Consider the following 17,074-nt stretch of genomic DNA (forward strand, 5'->3'; position numbering starts at 1 on the left):
CTCGGGATTTCCGAACTCCATTCCTCCCTGCCAAGCCAGATTGAGTGTCTTCATGGGTAGCTCATTCCTTCTACTTTTTACACCCCCGGTTCCCTGCCTCGGTCCCCCAAGGCCAAGCAAGGGAGGCGGAGGGTGTAAGATATAAAGACCAGACAGATGAAGTGACATCTGAGCAAGGCAGGCCAGAGAGAGCGAGAGAAGGCAAAGCAGGGACTTGCATCCACTTCCCTCCACATGACAAGCCAGTGAACTCCTCCTGAACCCTGACATCAGAAGAATATTGGGACCTTTCCTTTTAACTGGACATGCTACGGATCCTGCTTCTGACACCGCGTTCCGTTCCAGTCATCTCTCACGTCTAACACACTTTGACCCTCATCAACTAATAAATGCGGAGGAATTTTAGTCAGGAATAAATATAGCACACGCATTGAGTGGCGAAAGTGAGGGGAAGGGTCCTTCATTTATTTAGTATATTAGTCATCTCATTAGCAAATTCTCAGTTTAAGTTACTACTGTAAAAATTATTATTAGTGTTTATATAAATATGTTGTTCATTTTGCGTAAAAGGTGTCCTAAAAGCAAATTCTTCATTATTTGTGTGTAGGCGTGGTCTGACGCTATTCTAAATTTGTTGCAGAGTATGCACCGATTCAAGTTCGAAGTTATTGATAAATAACATTTGCGGGTCAAACATACGAACGCACGTTTTTGTGCTCAAATTGGTTCCTACGCACAGTTTGTACATGATTGCCATTGTCTCCAGGGTCCCCTGAACAGGACAGGCAACAGATCCCACTTCTGACACCATGTTGGGATAAAGATGGACAACTTGTTGTTCTTATCGCTGGGGTCCATTACACACAGGTCACTTGTCTCAAGAATCCTTCCAACAAGGCACTCCCCGGATTCCACTTCTGACACCAAATTGGGATCAAAACATAATTACACATTTTAATCATCATCACATGGCGCAGGGGTCCTTCCAACTGGGCGGGCCACGAATCCTACTACTGACACCATTTTCAGATTAAAAAAAAAAAACAGCATGTTTAGTGGGCACTTTCTTTTGAGCGTGGTGGCGATAGATTTTGATTTTGTACGATGGCATGCTGACACGGCCGTCAGCCATCCAGCGTGATGCACATTTTGATTTTTGCGATGAAAGCCACGCTGCCCCCTCGCTTCCCCGTTCCCAGTGGACCAGAGTTAATCATGTGGGCATCATCCAGATATCACCCTCCTTTCCCCCCGTGCTCCCGCTCCATTGGCATAGGCACAGCGAGCTCGACCTTGGCTGGGTGTGAATAATTGGCATGCAGGGGCATGGTGGGAGGTGTTGTAGCTCTGATTGTTGTTGCCCCACAGGAGAATACTGTGCATATAATGCTTTCCTGACACTGCAATAAGCACCACGGGCAGAAATCTAACACTGCACGGGACATGTGACGGAACGGTAGCAGTGTCTGCTTCCGTGCTTCGGATTTCTATGTCATCAATTTGCACCAAATTGCTATTAGCGACGCAGTTAATTAACCTCCTAAGCTAATCATCCACATGAAGAACAGCTCGAAACCTACAAGGAGGCAAATTATTCAATTTTTTTTGGACACAATTTCAAAAAGTGTCTGAATAAATGACCCAACATTCTTTGGCTAAGATTAAATTGAAGGATGAGAGTACATTTAATATCCACTTGTCCCACTCTGGTTAATATCACTCGGTTAACGGGGAGCGGTCACATCTCGTTACCATTGTGACTAATGGTAGAGCAAGGGCGTTGCGACAAAGCGAGGGCTACTCAGTGTTTGCCACTTCGGCCCCTACCCCACTGGGGGGCGAACACTTCTCACGACTGGCGAAGGTAGAAAAATGCGCGTTCACGTCAGGGTTCGTTCAAGGTGGCGAATGTCCGCCACGTTGCCGCCAACTCGAGCCCAGACGCAGACTAAGCCAACCAAACTCCATCAGCGGACGTCATTCACAAGACCACACCCCGTCAATCAAACACGCAAATACTACAGGGCATACACTAATTCCACTTTCGAAAAGCATTCTATTCTTGACACTTTTTTTTTTTTTAATCCTGTTTTATGATGTTAGTCCCCTATCTATGTTTAATCTGCGATATTCAGTAGGTGAACCGCGATTTATCAGGGGAACGCCGGAGTCTGCTCGGTGACCTAAAAGCATCGCACGTGAGCAGACAAAAAGGTCAAAACGCACGGACCAATATTCATAATAGAGTGGACCAGTGCGATGAAGTGGGCGTACCGCTGATATAATGAAAACAGTCTGTCCTTGGTGACATTGTACTTGATATATTTGGAGTCCTTGTCGCCTTTGTCGCTGTCTATATCATACGTCGTGGATCTGAATAGCCTTCCCGTTTCCTGCTCCGCATGAGAGCGCGCACACACGGGAAGGCCCTTTTGAGCGTGACCTCTCTTGTCCATACATCTCCTCTGCAGCCATCAGTATCACTGTCCGGCGTCTTGCATGCTCTCGGCTCCTGTTGGGTTCTCAAACCTGCCCGACGCAGCCCTGTGCTTTTTTTTTTTTCCCCCCTCCTTCTACCTCCGGTATAAAACAGCAGCCAATTGTCAGAGGGAGAGCAGGTCGGCGTGACAGAGGTGGAAAGCTAATGAAGTTATTTGACGGCGGGCCTGGCCGCGGAGCGAGAGGTGAGGCGCGGCGGACAAGCGCCTGGCAGCGAGACGGATGAGGCACGAGGCGAGAAAAGCGGGAGGCGGCGGAGGCGCGGGCAAAAAGAACACCAATGTATGTAGCGTCGGTGGCAGGTGTCAGAAGGCTGTGATACCACGCAGACAGACTGATAGCGTCGCGGCGGCGGCAGAAAGGGAGCAGACTCGGGAGCTCGAGATGGCCAGTCACCCAGAAAGACACCCTCCGTCTGCTTCTCGGCTCGATTCACACGATGACATGCGAGAAAAACTGGACACTTGTCTCCCGTGTTGTGTATGTGAGATTCTGACAGACAAAAAAAAGGCTGCAGCGTGAGCTCGGCCTTGTCGGGATTGAATCGTTACTTGTGCGGAACGCTTGTTCTTTTTGTTAAGGAGAGTGTTAAAAGCTCGGGAGAAGCGTCGGTATGCTATTAGGAAATGCAGGCTCAGGCTGATTTTAAGACCGCAAAAGTTGTTACACTCTGGGCGCCTGCGTATCTTTACAAATTCTCACATGATGCATATTCCTTTCGCAGTTGCGAATGACTCCCATCGATCCTAATAAAATGGCATTCTTACATCAAAACACACGTGGGATAAAGAATTACAGTACTCTGAATGTCCACTTGTCACACTGTTTGAAATGAGCCCGTTTTGAGGGGGCGGTCCTGTGTCATCACCCCGCCCCTGATACCGTGGGGCCAACGACCAGTTCAGCTTTTGTTACCATGACGACTCGCAACGAGCCAATAGTCTACTACTTGTAGAAGCAGCACTTTACTGAAACGTTTCATGTGTCCTCGTTCTTTTCGTCATCTACTCCTCTTTTACCTTTATATATTGTCCATGCGCATTTGTGTGCTTGGGTCCTTGTGGGTGGTAGGGGTGGCCGCAGGTCGGTTGATTTTTAACAATGTCAAGCATTTTCGAGTTCCATGGTCATGTGTGAAAAGCGCTCGACAAGTTTGATTGATTGGCCGGGTGGGAGAAATGTTCTCGTTACCATGACGACAAAGGGAGGAGCAAAGGGCTGGATTCGAACCTGTGCACTGTGAAACGGACGGGTTAAACAGTCGACCACCATGCCGCCCACATATATGCAACTGATGTTTGAACACAAACAGTGCAGCAACACTTTTTGACATTAAATTACATATAACAGTACTCACATTCTTCGGCAGGATTGTTTATCTTCTGCGGGGACCTGACCTGTCTATACTGTACAGGAGAATGGCCATGAAAAATGGAATGCGGGTGAGGGCTTGTTCGTTTCTGCTTGCAGCTTTGTCTTCTGTTTTTATATGAGTGCTTGTATCTGCTCATGTAAAAAAAAAAAAATTTACGTGTTTTGTAAAATGGGGGAATAAATGTCCTGTCCCCGTCAGATCCAACATGGCCTGACATGCTTCTAATTAGAGGACGTCCTTCCAGGTGCTGACCAGGTTATACTTAGCCTGCCCGCCGACATCCGACGACGTGACATTTCCAGCTGGTACAGGCTGCGACCCCCGCACCACTGCCCGTGAACTTGAAGGTTGCCCTGCCACCAACACCCCCCCCTCCCCCGCGCCCCTCGCTGGCTTTTCTCCCTCTTGAATTACATGTACCCCCTGCACCCCGGCTTGCCATGGTGTGGCACTGTGGCATTGCTCACCACACGGCACCTGTCCCGTTTTTGCTGAGCCCTCTACCCTGACGGCATGACACTCATTAATCAGAGGGGCCCTGAGTCGGCGCAGATGGATGAGGCGGGATGAAAGGGTTGGCGGGCCTTTGGCTGGTAGAGATGTTAGGTGAGATGGTCCAGGGTGTGTACGTGTGGGAAAAAAAGGGGGTAGATTTCTGCTGTGGACAGTGGCAAGTGGACAGACAGGCTTCTGATTCTGAGCAATGGCGCTCGAACAGCGCTTCTGTGAGATAAAGACTGTCTGGTTTAAGGCTGTGCCATGACAAACAGTCAGCCATAACACGGTGTACTTTTTTACGAAAATTTGAAGCTAGTTGTGTTTCGAAAGTCTTGTTTTGGCACACTGTGTAATGAGATGAGACATGAGATACAAAGCGGACTTTTATTGGAGGTGGCTCCGTAGCTAATTATTAATTATTCATCTAAGGCGGATTAGATGTGGCCCAGTTTCTCTTGAAGACATCTGCGAAGCGGCGGTGGCGGCGTTGGTGTGACAGCTCTCTCCAGAAGCTCCAGAAGGCTGCGTCCTTTGGCGATTGCCAGATAAGGATGACGAAGCCGTGATTTATATCGCCGTGTACGCAAGTTGCACGAGAGTCGCACTATGGGAGGGGGATCACAGACGTGTAGGAGGACAAAAGTTGAGAGTAAAGTCAGCGAAATAAATGAGGTGAGGTGTGGACTGCTGGTGTTCCCCATGCAGTGAAGCCGCCAATGTATGCTTAATGCTGCTTGCTTATTTTTTTTCACGTGTATGCGGTTCACATTGCCAATTTACAAACACAATTCCACCATCTTTTTATTCTCCACAGCAGCCAACCAGAGGGAGGCATTGAAGTCGCCCTTCCACGTGAAGGAAGAACCCAAAACAGAGGAAGCCTTGAGTCCAAGACCGGCCTCCCAGTGTCAAATCCCACCAAGCTTCCCCGGGACATTCTGCCAGGACGGGATAACGGGCTCCGCGGCAGCAGCTTCCGACCGCCCGGGGTCCCTCAAACCCACCCAAGGGAGCCCACCGGCTGCCAACAGCTTACTGAGCCAAGACATCAACATGAAAGTGGCCTCAGAGTTGCTGATCAAGCTTTCAGGTAGAGTAAATGCACACTTGGGCATCTGTACATGTCAGGGCAAGGTACCACTGTGGCATCCCATCGTCTGGTAGTGGGAATGTATTGATGACAATGATCCTGATCGTTTGAAACCTGTAAAACAGGCTGACCGAACAGTCAAATACAAAATGAATACACTCGCAAGCAGCATGGAGCCGATGCTCAAACCGGACTACGTGGTAAACGGCCAACCCGACTGACTCAATCTATTGTGTTTTTATATTTGTATTTATCCATCCATCCATCCATTTTCCGATCCGCTTATCCTCACAAGGGTCATGGGGGGTGCTGGAGCCTATCCCAGCTGTCTTCGGCTGTAGGCGGGGGACAACACCATGAACCGGTCGCCAGCCAATCGCAGGGCACACAGACGTATAACCATCCACGCTCACACTGACACGTAGGGACAATTTCGAGTGTGCAATCAGCCTGCCATGCATGTTTTTAGAATGTGGTTGGAATCCGGAGTATCCGGAGAAAACCCACGCAGGCCCGGGGAGAACATGCAAACTTCACACAGGGAGGCAGGAGCTGGGATCCAATCCACGACCTCTGCACTGTGAGGTCGACGCGCTAACCACTCGCCAATATTGGTATTTATGTTTTACAAGACAATATTTGTTTTTCCATAGAAATAATACATGATTGAAGGTTGGTCATAAACTCCCGCAAGTTCCGACTTGGAAACAAATTTTGGTTCCTTTGCCATCATTGGATTGCAACTCTGTCATAGACCGCGGAACAGCCTTTATTTATTATTACTGTAGACTGCTAGAAGTGCAGTCTGTAGCTCACATACCTTCAAGTGTAATAAAAAATAAATAAAATGCCGTGCTTAGCAATGTTAAACGATTAAAGTCCTCCTTGACCCACACGCCAAGCTACAGCCAGTAGTTTTTGTGTGAAATGGCTCACAACAACAACATGACCTCCCTGGTGGTGGTATCTCTTAAACGATTGCATTTACTGAGGAATTCTTCGAGACGCTTCCAGGTCACGCACTGATATTGATATTTTTTGCTACGGTGTTCTGCGGGTTTGGCCAAACAACAAGTTGCATTCTTAGCTGTACTCCGCCAGACTGAAACACTTTGAAAGGGGGTACAATATGGGTGGCTTTCTTTTGTGGTATGCTTAATCTTTTTTTTGTTTGTTTGTTTTTTTCCCTTCACACTGCCATGAAGCATATGTCACTTGAGAGCAAAAAAATTGGAATTATAATAATTGGACCCTGCAGTATAAATCCAGCCTATGAGGTATATTAAAGATTGTTTGTACTGTTTTGCCGCCAACCTAAAAAATAAATAAATAAATTCTGAGGCCACCAATTAGAAAATGAGACCCTTGTTCTAACGCAACCGAGACCCCCCCGGTTACGTGGTAATGGCGCAAAATGATTTTGCCTCTGGACATTGGTGCGTCATTGCTAAATCGCTCTGCCGCTGCTTGTTTGAGTCCAAAATGAGCTGTGAATGCCAGGTCGACTTGGAGTGTGTTGTTTGTCCATTGCTGCAGAGTGACTCTCAGGCAATTTAAAAATGTCAACTGTGTGCCAACGAGGCTAAGTTCAGTGTTGAGTTGATATTTGGAAAAACGTCTAAATAAAAAAACAAACATTCTGGTTGGCATGCTCATGATAAACTCAGTAATAAGCTGTTGCAAGCACACAACAGTCTTCCTATTCCACTGCTGCGGATCAGGAGTTTCCTTTGACTTCATTGTAGGGTGCATCGTAGGAATGGGGTGGACGAAGAAATGTCACTGTCGGTTCATTGGTCGGCAAAGAGTGGTCTCCCTTGGGGTTGACAAAGGAATGGGAGAATCTCTCTTGATTGTTCTGAGCTCCTTACTCTATTCCGGCTTTGTGTTGAGCGGAGCAAAGCTGCCCAGAGGAGTTCATGGAGCTTCTCTCGTTCAGACGACAAAATCGTTGACAAGGTGGTTGCAGAGCCTCCAAGTTGAAAAGTTGACTGTCAAACCGATACAGAGAACACAATTACATTTTGTATATTTAAACACCAACCAGGTGCAATTAAACCATCAAATTTTGTCGAACTAAAGTGCCGTATTTTCCGCACTAAAAGGCGCACCTAAAAAAAAGCCTTCCATTTTCTTATAAAGCTCACAGCGCACCTTAAAATCCAATGCGCCTTGTTTATGGTCATTACGGTAATACTTTGACCCCAAAATGACTCCTTGCTCGAGACATGCTGACAACGCAGAGTTCAAACTTAAGGCGATCGGTTACGCAGTTGAACACGGAAATAGAGCAGCGGCAAGAGAGTTCAACGTTAACGAGTCAATGTTATAACGTGCTGTTGGTTAAGTGAACTGTCTCGCTGCTTTATTAAATAAGTTTTACTGACATCTGATCGTTCTGTTGGCGTTTCCTTGAGCGTAGCTCCATCTAGTGGATGCATTGTAGATTGCGTCTTATAATGCGGTGCGCCGATGTGGTATTTTTGCCATTCAAGTATCTTAGCTATTTGTGGAGAAAATACATCTATCCTGTACTTGTACAGCTTCCACCTCCTGTGTACAGACAGGATCTTTCATGTCATTTTACACTATTTTCCTGTGCCGCTGCTCGGTTGACCCAAGTGAGACAAAAGATGGCGAAACGTTCATCTGATGCTCGCTCGCTCGCTCTCTGTCCTCAGAGCGCAGTGCCGGTGGTTGCCAGGGCAACGGGAGGGTGGATGGAGAGGATTGTGGAGAGTGACAGCCTTGACAAGAGTCTGGACCCTGGAGTGACCCTGGGGTGGGGAGAGGAGGAGATGTAAGGATGAGGAGAAGGGGGCCAGGGAAAGGTCAGCGCGTTCACAGTCACATGTGATTACAGTCATGAGGTTCAAGGGCGTCCGCACAATCACCTCCTCTCTATGTCCACTGCAGAGGGGTCAGCGGGAGAGCAGCCATAATGCAATAAGGATGCATAATACGCAAATCACATTGAGGGGTGGGGAGGGGAGTCAGAGCGGGTTTAAGTCTTTGCCAGAGCGTCCCAATGTGTCATACCGTAGTTGTGTGCAGGAAATCAATGTAGCCCTTTTCAATAAAGGGTTGGATTTGAATGATCGATTAATCGACAAAAAAAAAAAATCTTCACTCCAACATATTAGAAATTGCAAAATGCCACACACAGTGAAATTAGTAACAACTGCGAGGGCGGCAATACGTACAAACTGGCATATGTTCTATTGCTACCGCTTAGTAGCGGACCTTCTCTGCCCCGTCTTCCTGCTCTTAATTATGCTTTTTCTAGGAGTGCTCGGTGTTGATGATTGCTTAAAAATCATCACAAAAGATGAACTGTGATACAGTGAGGGATATATGATATGAACACAACCCGTGTTGTCATCATTACTGCACATTGTGTGGTAACGTGAATTGCATCATCCCGTTTTTAACTAGGTCACCCCCCTCCCCTCCCCTCCCCTCCCCAGCCCCCAAACTCACATCTCCCAACCCTCCACTCTATCGCTCCTCGCATTCTTATCACACATTGGACGGTCATGCAACCACCCACATCTGTTTAAAAAAACTAATAATAAAAAAGAAAAAAAAACAGGCTGCCAGTGTCTGGGGGCTAATTACGCTGGGCTAAATAGTCCCGGCGCCACCGGCTAAAAGCGCGCCAGCAGATGGGCTCTGGTGTTTGTGGGGTAAGGCGGGGGGGACCGATGTACGGTGGCGCCCTGACAGAGTGGCATCAATGCGGGTAACAGCCGTGACGCCCACTTGCCAGCTCGGTGTTGCTGCCATAGGTGTGAAATCACACGTTGTGCTCGCTGGCACTCGTTGGAATCAAAAGCCAGTCTGACCACTGAGGAGCTTGCAGACTACAAATGACTTGCCTGCACATTCACCTCAAACAAGAGTTATTGACTCCCGTTGGCTATCAAAGGGATGATTCAATAGGCACCGACGCAAGGACAGTGAAGCTCCGGCATAGCGAGTGAGCCCCGTGCGAAAATCCTCACGTAACTAACGATCACACGAAAAGGTTTGTAATTGCCAAAAGGCGACGCAAGATTAGACAAGGCTCTGGCCTAACTAAGCCCCTCCCCCACGAGTTTATCATCGATGCATGGCACCGCACCAAGATGCCACCAGATGGTGTCAAAGTAATGTAACATGGCTTGAGATATTCTGTCAAAGTTAAAACTTTGGAGATTTATTGATCGCATTTTATAAAAGTTAACAGTTATATTTACATTTACTTCCTCACATGTGCAGCCCAACTTAGAGGAGTCTCTGGTGCGAACTGGACAAACACCAAGTAAAGGGAGTTTTACTCTCAATTTTACTCGCTTGACACTTGTTGGAGAAGTCTAAAGTAATTTGTGTGCTTTGCAAAGCCAAATTCAAATACCACGTTCGTTGTACATCTTTGACGTCTCATCTTCCACCCGGCTCACGTTACCGCCAGGAAGCCTCGCAAATCAAAGCTGCCCGAGTGTGGTATTTGTGGATTTTTTTTTAAAGGAGAACGATTTGGTTTGAGCCGATGCACTCACATCTTTTTAATCCCAACCAGTTTTCTGATTCATCCTTCATTACACCCCTCCGAAAAAGTAGCACCCACACTGGATACAAACATACCACACGTACACACGCACTCGCGCACAACACACCACGCAACACAATGCAATCACCCGGCCATGTCAATTGACACCGGTGGCGTAATCTGGCGTCATGTAAACCCTGCGCTTGGTTTTGGGCGGCTGTCCTCACCGTGCCCCCTTCGGTGTGTGGCCGCTCACTGACCCCTCCCAGCTTCTCAACCTGAGCGTAGTTCTTTCTGTCTCCTTGTTTATCACCGCCACTGCCTCACAGTTGTCTCCCCCGCCCCCTCCACCCCCCCACCCTTTGTTGTTGCGTCAACCTTATTTGGTGACTTATGTTTATGACCGTTTGCGAGCTGGTTTAGCTGGGGCTCAATGGTAGCTGCAGCAGATGTGTGTGAAGTCTGCAGGCTCCCACATGACACGCCGTCTCCACACTGCAGCCCTTTGAAGCGGCGTGAACTCTTCACCCCCTGTCTGACGAGCAGGTTGGAGAGACTGGAGGAAGGAGATGTGCGTGGGGGGGCAGGAGGGATGCGGAATAACAGAACAAGGACGGGGGTAGACTCGGATGTACCATGTAGGGGAGGGCCTTCCGTCTACTCCTACGCCGGCGCTGCGGCCAGGTTTGCATGCCGCCGCGTCAAAGTGGGCCAATGCGTTTTTTGGGGGTTATTAACGCGCCGTGCCTTTATTTACCCGTCAGTGTGCGTGTGCGCCGCGCTCGACTGAATCGTTGTTGACATGGGAAGTCAAGAGTTTATCGCTTTAAAACACAACAACCTCCGGCACTTTCTCACTTAGTTCGACACGAAATAACGGCTGGCTGTTGTCATTTATTCCTAATATATGTGCAATACGTTGCATGGAGCCAGTCAGGCTCACTTTTTTAAGTTGCGTTACCACCTACAATTCCACAAACTTTTCGTTTGTTTTCTACTTGAAAGCACAGCCGACGCTGCCCTCAACCAAAACTTAACATACAATTTGCACCTAGTGCAACTCCGGCAAACAGTTGGGCTACATAATAGACCCGTTCCGTGCAGAAACAATTGGAATTATGCGACAGACAATTTTCTTCAATCTGTTTTCAAATCAAAAAGGAATAGTGCAGGAAACGGAATCTTCCTCGCCTCTTCACACGTTGAACGTACTGTATTTACAGTATGTAGCTCAAGCACAGCTCAAGAGTTCACTGGCGGAATTACTATATTTGATATTTAATCAACAACAAGCCACCTTCACTCCAGAAAACGCGTTGACTCATTTACAGGTTCAACCACTGAAAAAAAAAAAGCATCAAGTGGCTTCACAATCAAGGACGCCAAAAAAAAAAGCCAGAAATCGTGTCGCATTAATTGAGCTCATTTTTTATGCGAGGGATGTTTAGTGGGACCCAACGGGAGCACTCTTCCTACTTTTTAAAAGCTTCAGCAGTTGTGAAATACTCGAAGGACTTGCAATATTTTACAGCACACTTGCTAAAAATATATGCTAGAACAAAAGAAACGGAAAAGTGAAGTTCTACGGCTCTTTAACAGCTGTGCGTGTTATAAAAGCGACAACAAGTCTCTCACAAAGCAAAAAATTGCTTCTACGCACAATTCCGGGACCTTCAAGTAACCTTGTGCATGGACCTCCCAAAAATCATGAACATTTTTCCAACCCCCCCCAAAGCGAAATGTTTCCAACAGTTCCTGCGTCTCCGGAAAAAAAGTAAAAGCGAAAGCACTAAAAAAGCAAACAGAAACTTTCATTTGCAATTGCAGGAAATTTTAGTTCTCGATACTTGTTGTTCCTGAAACAAAAACAAGCCCCCCTCAAACGTTCCAAGATATTTCAAAAAAATACTCCTTTCAGCCCTAAATTTTTACACCTTACTTTTTCCGCTTGGATGCTGATGGTTTTATTTGACTTTGGAGGCTTATTTTTCCAAATTGTACCACTTTTGGGTTTGGGTGGTTCCGTTGTAGTCTGAAGCAGGGTGAGGGCGTAAGCGGACTTCTTTTTATGGCAACAGAACATGAGGTCAAAGAAAAAGTATCATCGGCGTGGGAGTCGGGCCATATTTTTCCTCTTTTATGCAGTGACAAGTGGACTTGAGAGAGGGGATCCGGGTGTTCTCCATCAGATACCTCCCACCCGCGGCGTGCCATCTCCGGGTAACGCCGGTAAGCATGTTTGTGTCGGCGGGGTGTGGGAGTTCAAGTTCATCGTCGTGACATTTAGCACATGGTTTCTTTTTTGTTTTTGTTTTTTCCTCCCGAGTTATTGAGGGTAGCGATCCAGTGACGGATGCTCAAGCGTCCCCTGGTTGACCCCCTTATACCCCCTTAAAACCTGCCAAGCACCGTCCCCCCACCGCCACTACATCTCCGAGACCGACACGACCGCCCGATTAAGGGATTAGAGGGGCTTGATGGTTGTCTGTATCCTCTCTCTTTGTCCTGCCCTCCAATCAAACTGACACCTGGACTTTTATGAACTCCACCAAGGGTTTCTTGTGCCTTTGTTTGTTTTCTACCGGCATTTTTTACAATTTTTATTCATTTGTTTTTGATGATTTGGTTTACAGCTTTGTTTTGACCCAAGGATACATTGATTCGCTGCAGATCACGGCTCATTTCATTTTCCCAGAATTATATATATAAACACACACAATTTTATTTTTTTTTAAATTAAATTGGAATATATGGAGATTTTGATTTTAGCCCTTTCAGGGACAGCGGTTACTACATTGGACAGCCTATCAGGTTCCAGCTTATTATTATTGGTGCATGAAAGGGTTAACTAAAAAAAAGGGGGGTGGGGGTGTAGTACAAAAAAGCAATGTCTCGATGTCAACTGACATTTTGTACTTTTCATAGGAGTTGGTCCAAAAAGTATTTTACTCCCCTTAACAGTTGCTTCTCTCTTTGAGAAACATCTCAATGTTCTGTTGACAAAGCAGACTCATTTTTGTACACGATACTCAAAGTAAAAATGTCAAGACTTGCTATATTGCTACCTCAAACCAGCAATAGCAGGCATAATTATTACAAAGCACCGCGTGTGCATTCATTAACACATCCAACGGTTGCAATCTGTTCGCCACCAAATGCAATTTAAGCCATCAAATTTTAATTGCTGTGAAATGTGCGCAAGCTTTTTGGCCTCGAACCAAATGGTCGTAACCACATTCGCACGTTATTACTCCCGAGGATGTGATTCATCATACATATTCTTGTGAATAAATGTCTACATTTGAGCTTCTCTCTCTGTCATTCATATCGGCAGAAATACATCCAACCTGCAAATCCAAGGAGCAGTCCAAATAGCTTTTATACACGTAGCTGTGTGTTTATCTGGGCTCGAGGGCACTGCGAGCTGCGAGGTCACGCCACCATATGATGGGGGGGGTAAAGCGAGGTCTGTGGTGTCGGGGTCCGCCAAAATGCGTATGATAGCCACGACGTCGATGGTTGGCTTGACTGAGCACAAACGCCGTTGACTCAATGGGCGAGTCCAGTTGAAAAGGTGACATGAAGCAGGCGCGCTCAAAATAGTTAAGCGAGACGTGGCGTCTGTTCGGAATGCCCCCACCGACCGACTCTCCTTGCTCTCTGAGCTTAGGCGGCGGCGTATTCGTGATGCAGATGTGACTTAACTATAGGTCCAACATCATGAGTGGGCAGCTATTCAAAAGCGGTTTCCTTTGCTGCGCAGTCCTCATTCACTCACAGTGGACGTCGCTTCAAACGCTGTTTCCTTCTGTGTGTGTACAAATTCTTGATGACACGGAACGCCGGTCGCTACAGTGATATTTATTTGAATGCAGTCGAAGTCTTGACATCAAATTTGTGCATCGATCACTCCAATGTACATTCAAAGGTGATTTCCTTCATGAGTCTTGTTGAAGTTGAGCATCAGTCACGACAGTTTTTGCTCTAAGACTGACTGAACTCTGTGTGCCTGTGCGTGAAATGACACGTTATCGAGCAATAAAAACAGCTTGTGAATAACTGTCCACTGAAGTGAGTCTCAGCGTATGAGATGACACGCCGGGTAGTACAACTTTGACATCAAGACTCGTGCGCATAAAAGGAAAATGTTGATTAAGGCAGAATTTATGTGCGCAATTACATAACAGTGATGCCTCGAGATACATGTGATTCAACTCCCGAGTCTTCTTCGCGATACGAGCCGTCATTTGTCCAATCGCAAACTTGAGATACAATACGGCGTACGGTGGCGGTGAACGTCGGTCGACTCGCTTCGCTAAGCAGCGGTTTGGCAAATGCTGAAGCGCTCCTCAAAAACAGAGGCATCAATCTGTGTGGCGCTACTCCCACTGAAAGTTTGCGTTCAAACTACACAAAACGAAGAGAATTACACGTCGTGTATTTAAAACCACTTCGCTTTGCCTTATGAAAAGGTCAGCGTAGCATGCTAACTTTAGCATCGATAGTCAAAGTTTCGGAAGCAATGGATATTTGGAGCAAGAGACTTTGACAGTTCAGCTTGCCGTTTTTTTTTGTGCTTCAAGCATGACGAGCGAATCTTCTTCCCGCACAGAGAACAACAAAGACGGCCACTTCCAGAAGGTGAAGGTAAAAGCGGAGCCCATGGAGGTGGACCCGGCCCCCGCCGAAGTCTCGTCGCCCGTCCCCCCACCTGCTCCGCCTCCCCACCTGCTGGCTTTCGGCACTTTAGGGGCGCGCGAGAAGACAGAGCCGGCCCCGGAGCCTCTTGCGCGCCCCCAAAAGGACCTCTTCTCCCAGGACATCTCGGTCAAAATGGCTTCCGAGCTCCTCTTCAAATTGTCAGGTGTGTTTCGAAACACGTTCGTCCAACCGCCTCAAGCAAGTGCAAGGACGGCAGGTGTGCGTGTGCGCGCGCGTGCGGGCTGTAAAACCTTCCATTTCTGTCCTCGCCGTTGTAAAGTCAAGGACGCGACATATCACATGTGACCACATGGCTGACATTGAAGCTTAAGTAGGTGTGAGTCCTGATGAAGTTGGGCATCCGTCACCACTTTGGACATTTATTCCAAATTCATTTCTTTCGTTGGACGAGTCTTGATTGAGTCGGTCACTGCTGTGGACAATTATGATGTACAAGTTTCACATTCTGTCATTATGGATAAGGCTGAGCCATTAATCGACATGTCATCATGATTTTCATTCAAAACATTCTCATCGAAGAAAACCGATTAACGTGCCCAACGTCGCAATGTGTAGATGCAAATTCCTCTGTTGTGAAGGCGTCCGTGCTTTAAGGGTGTTTAATGACACGAGTTGAAGTGGACTGTCAAACTAAAACGCACCACAAAAGGAATCATACATATCAGCGCGTCGACTGCACAGTGCCGAGGTACCAGGTTCAATTCCAGCTCCGGCCTTCCTGGTTGGAGTTTGCATGTTCTCCCCGTGCCTGTGTGGGTTTTCTCCGGGTACTCCAGTTTCCTCCCACATTCCAAAAACATGTATGGCAGGCTGATTGAATGCTCAAAATTGTCCCTAGGTGGGAGTGTGAGCGTGGAAGGTAGTTCGTCTCTGTGTGCCCTGTGATTGGCTGGCAACCGGTTCAGGGTGTCCCCTGCCTACTGCCCGAAGACAGCTGGGATAGGCTCCAGCACGCCCCGCGACACTTGTGAGGATAAAGCGGATCAGAAAATGGACATATTCAATGGAAGACATATTTCATTTTAGAAACATTGCCAATGCTTGATGAAGTTGCTTATCAGTCACTATGGATTCCCACCACGATCAAACTTTCCATTTCCATCCTCTGGTTTTAGAGTCGAGCAAAACTACTTCTACTGTACAACATCACAAGTGCCCACGTGACTGAGATTGAAGCGGTTGGGCCACTTGTTTGTACTTCTTCATGAAGGGCAGAACATTTTACACACAATGAACACACTAGGTTATCTTTAGGCATGTAGCCTTGCGTGCGTACCCACCTTTACACGCCCCCACCTTCCCACCGGGCCTGTACAAATGTCCACCACAATCCACTCCTTCTCTCATTCTGTCTCCCTTGACTCGTTTTCAGACATGCCGGCTCAAGCACACTTGGCTGCGCACACTCCACCCCCCCCCCCCCGCCTTTACATTTCTCCCGTGCCGCATCGCCATGGCAACGTGGAAAGAGACCTCTGTCCTTGGCGAGTGGTGTGACAAAATGCGGGTGGGGTGGGGTGGGGGGTGCCACCCAGGCAGACCGGGGCATCTCTGGGGCCTGGCAAACTGCAGCAACTGCCACAAAGGAGGATCTGGATGCAAAGGGAAATGGTACATGGTGGAAGGTGGGTGGGTGCGGGGGTGCGGGGGTCTCGGTGCAAGGCTGTCACACAATGAGCAATCAATATGAATTACCCGCAGCGGTAAGACCTCAGAAATGCGTCGGTGGCAAGGTCGGCGAGAACGCCGGGGGGGGGTGGGGCTGGCCGCTTTGGAGATGCTCCTCGTCTCCTTGAAAGTCGCACGTGCGGCTTCTCCTTCTCTTTCTTGGCTGTCGGCAGCATGTTTTCTGTCCGATTTGACGTAGCATGTTTGAACCGCTGCTAAATGTCAATCAGGTAAGGCCAGAGATGTTGTTGGATTGCACCGTGGCAAGAAGAGAAGGGTTGTCACAGCTTCTTTACAGTTCTGAGAGGGGGGGGGGGGGGGATACAAATCAATTCGACAGCTGCAACTGGTCCAAAGTGCTTGTGATCAAGTTTTTACGAACTAAAACAAATGTTCCCATGTTTTCAATGTATAAACCTAGATGAGATGTCTACAGTTAGCCTGTATGGATGCCCATGGACAGTGTGTCCTTCTGGATATCTTACATTGCCCCTGGTGGCCAAGGCAGGCAGGAGCAGCACAATGGCCATTCATTTTGTTTGATTGATTGATTGATTTATTTTTTATTTTAATTATGTACTCAATACTTTTATAGGATACAATATTGTAGAATGCTTTTTTTGGAGTTTTTTTTTTTTTTTTTTTCTGGGGGGGGGGGGGGGTCAGATTAATTGCATTTCCATTAATTTCA

The 17,074-nt window shown here is 47.4% G+C and overlaps 1 protein-coding gene across 3 annotated transcripts in view; it reads left to right on the top strand.

The window, feature by feature from the left end:
• znf827 (zinc finger protein 827) overlaps positions 1–17,074 on the top strand; it is a 69,823-nt gene that overhangs the window by 38,962 nt on the left and 13,787 nt on the right. For all 3 annotated transcript variants that reach the window (XM_019862346.1, XM_019862344.1, XM_019862345.1), the window contains 2 exons: positions 5,187–5,462; positions 14,606–14,857. In XM_019862346.1, coding sequence (XP_019717905.1) covers positions 5,187–5,462; positions 14,606–14,857 — 528 coding nt within the window. The remainder of the gene's footprint in view (positions 1–5,186; positions 5,463–14,605; positions 14,858–17,074) is intronic.

The sequence above is a fragment of the Hippocampus comes genome, unplaced genomic scaffold, assembly GCF_001891065.2.
Source record: "Hippocampus comes isolate QL1 unplaced genomic scaffold, H_comes_QL1_v1.1 scaffold7, whole genome shotgun sequence".
Classification (NCBI taxonomy): Eukaryota; Metazoa; Chordata; class Actinopteri; order Syngnathiformes; family Syngnathidae; genus Hippocampus; species Hippocampus comes.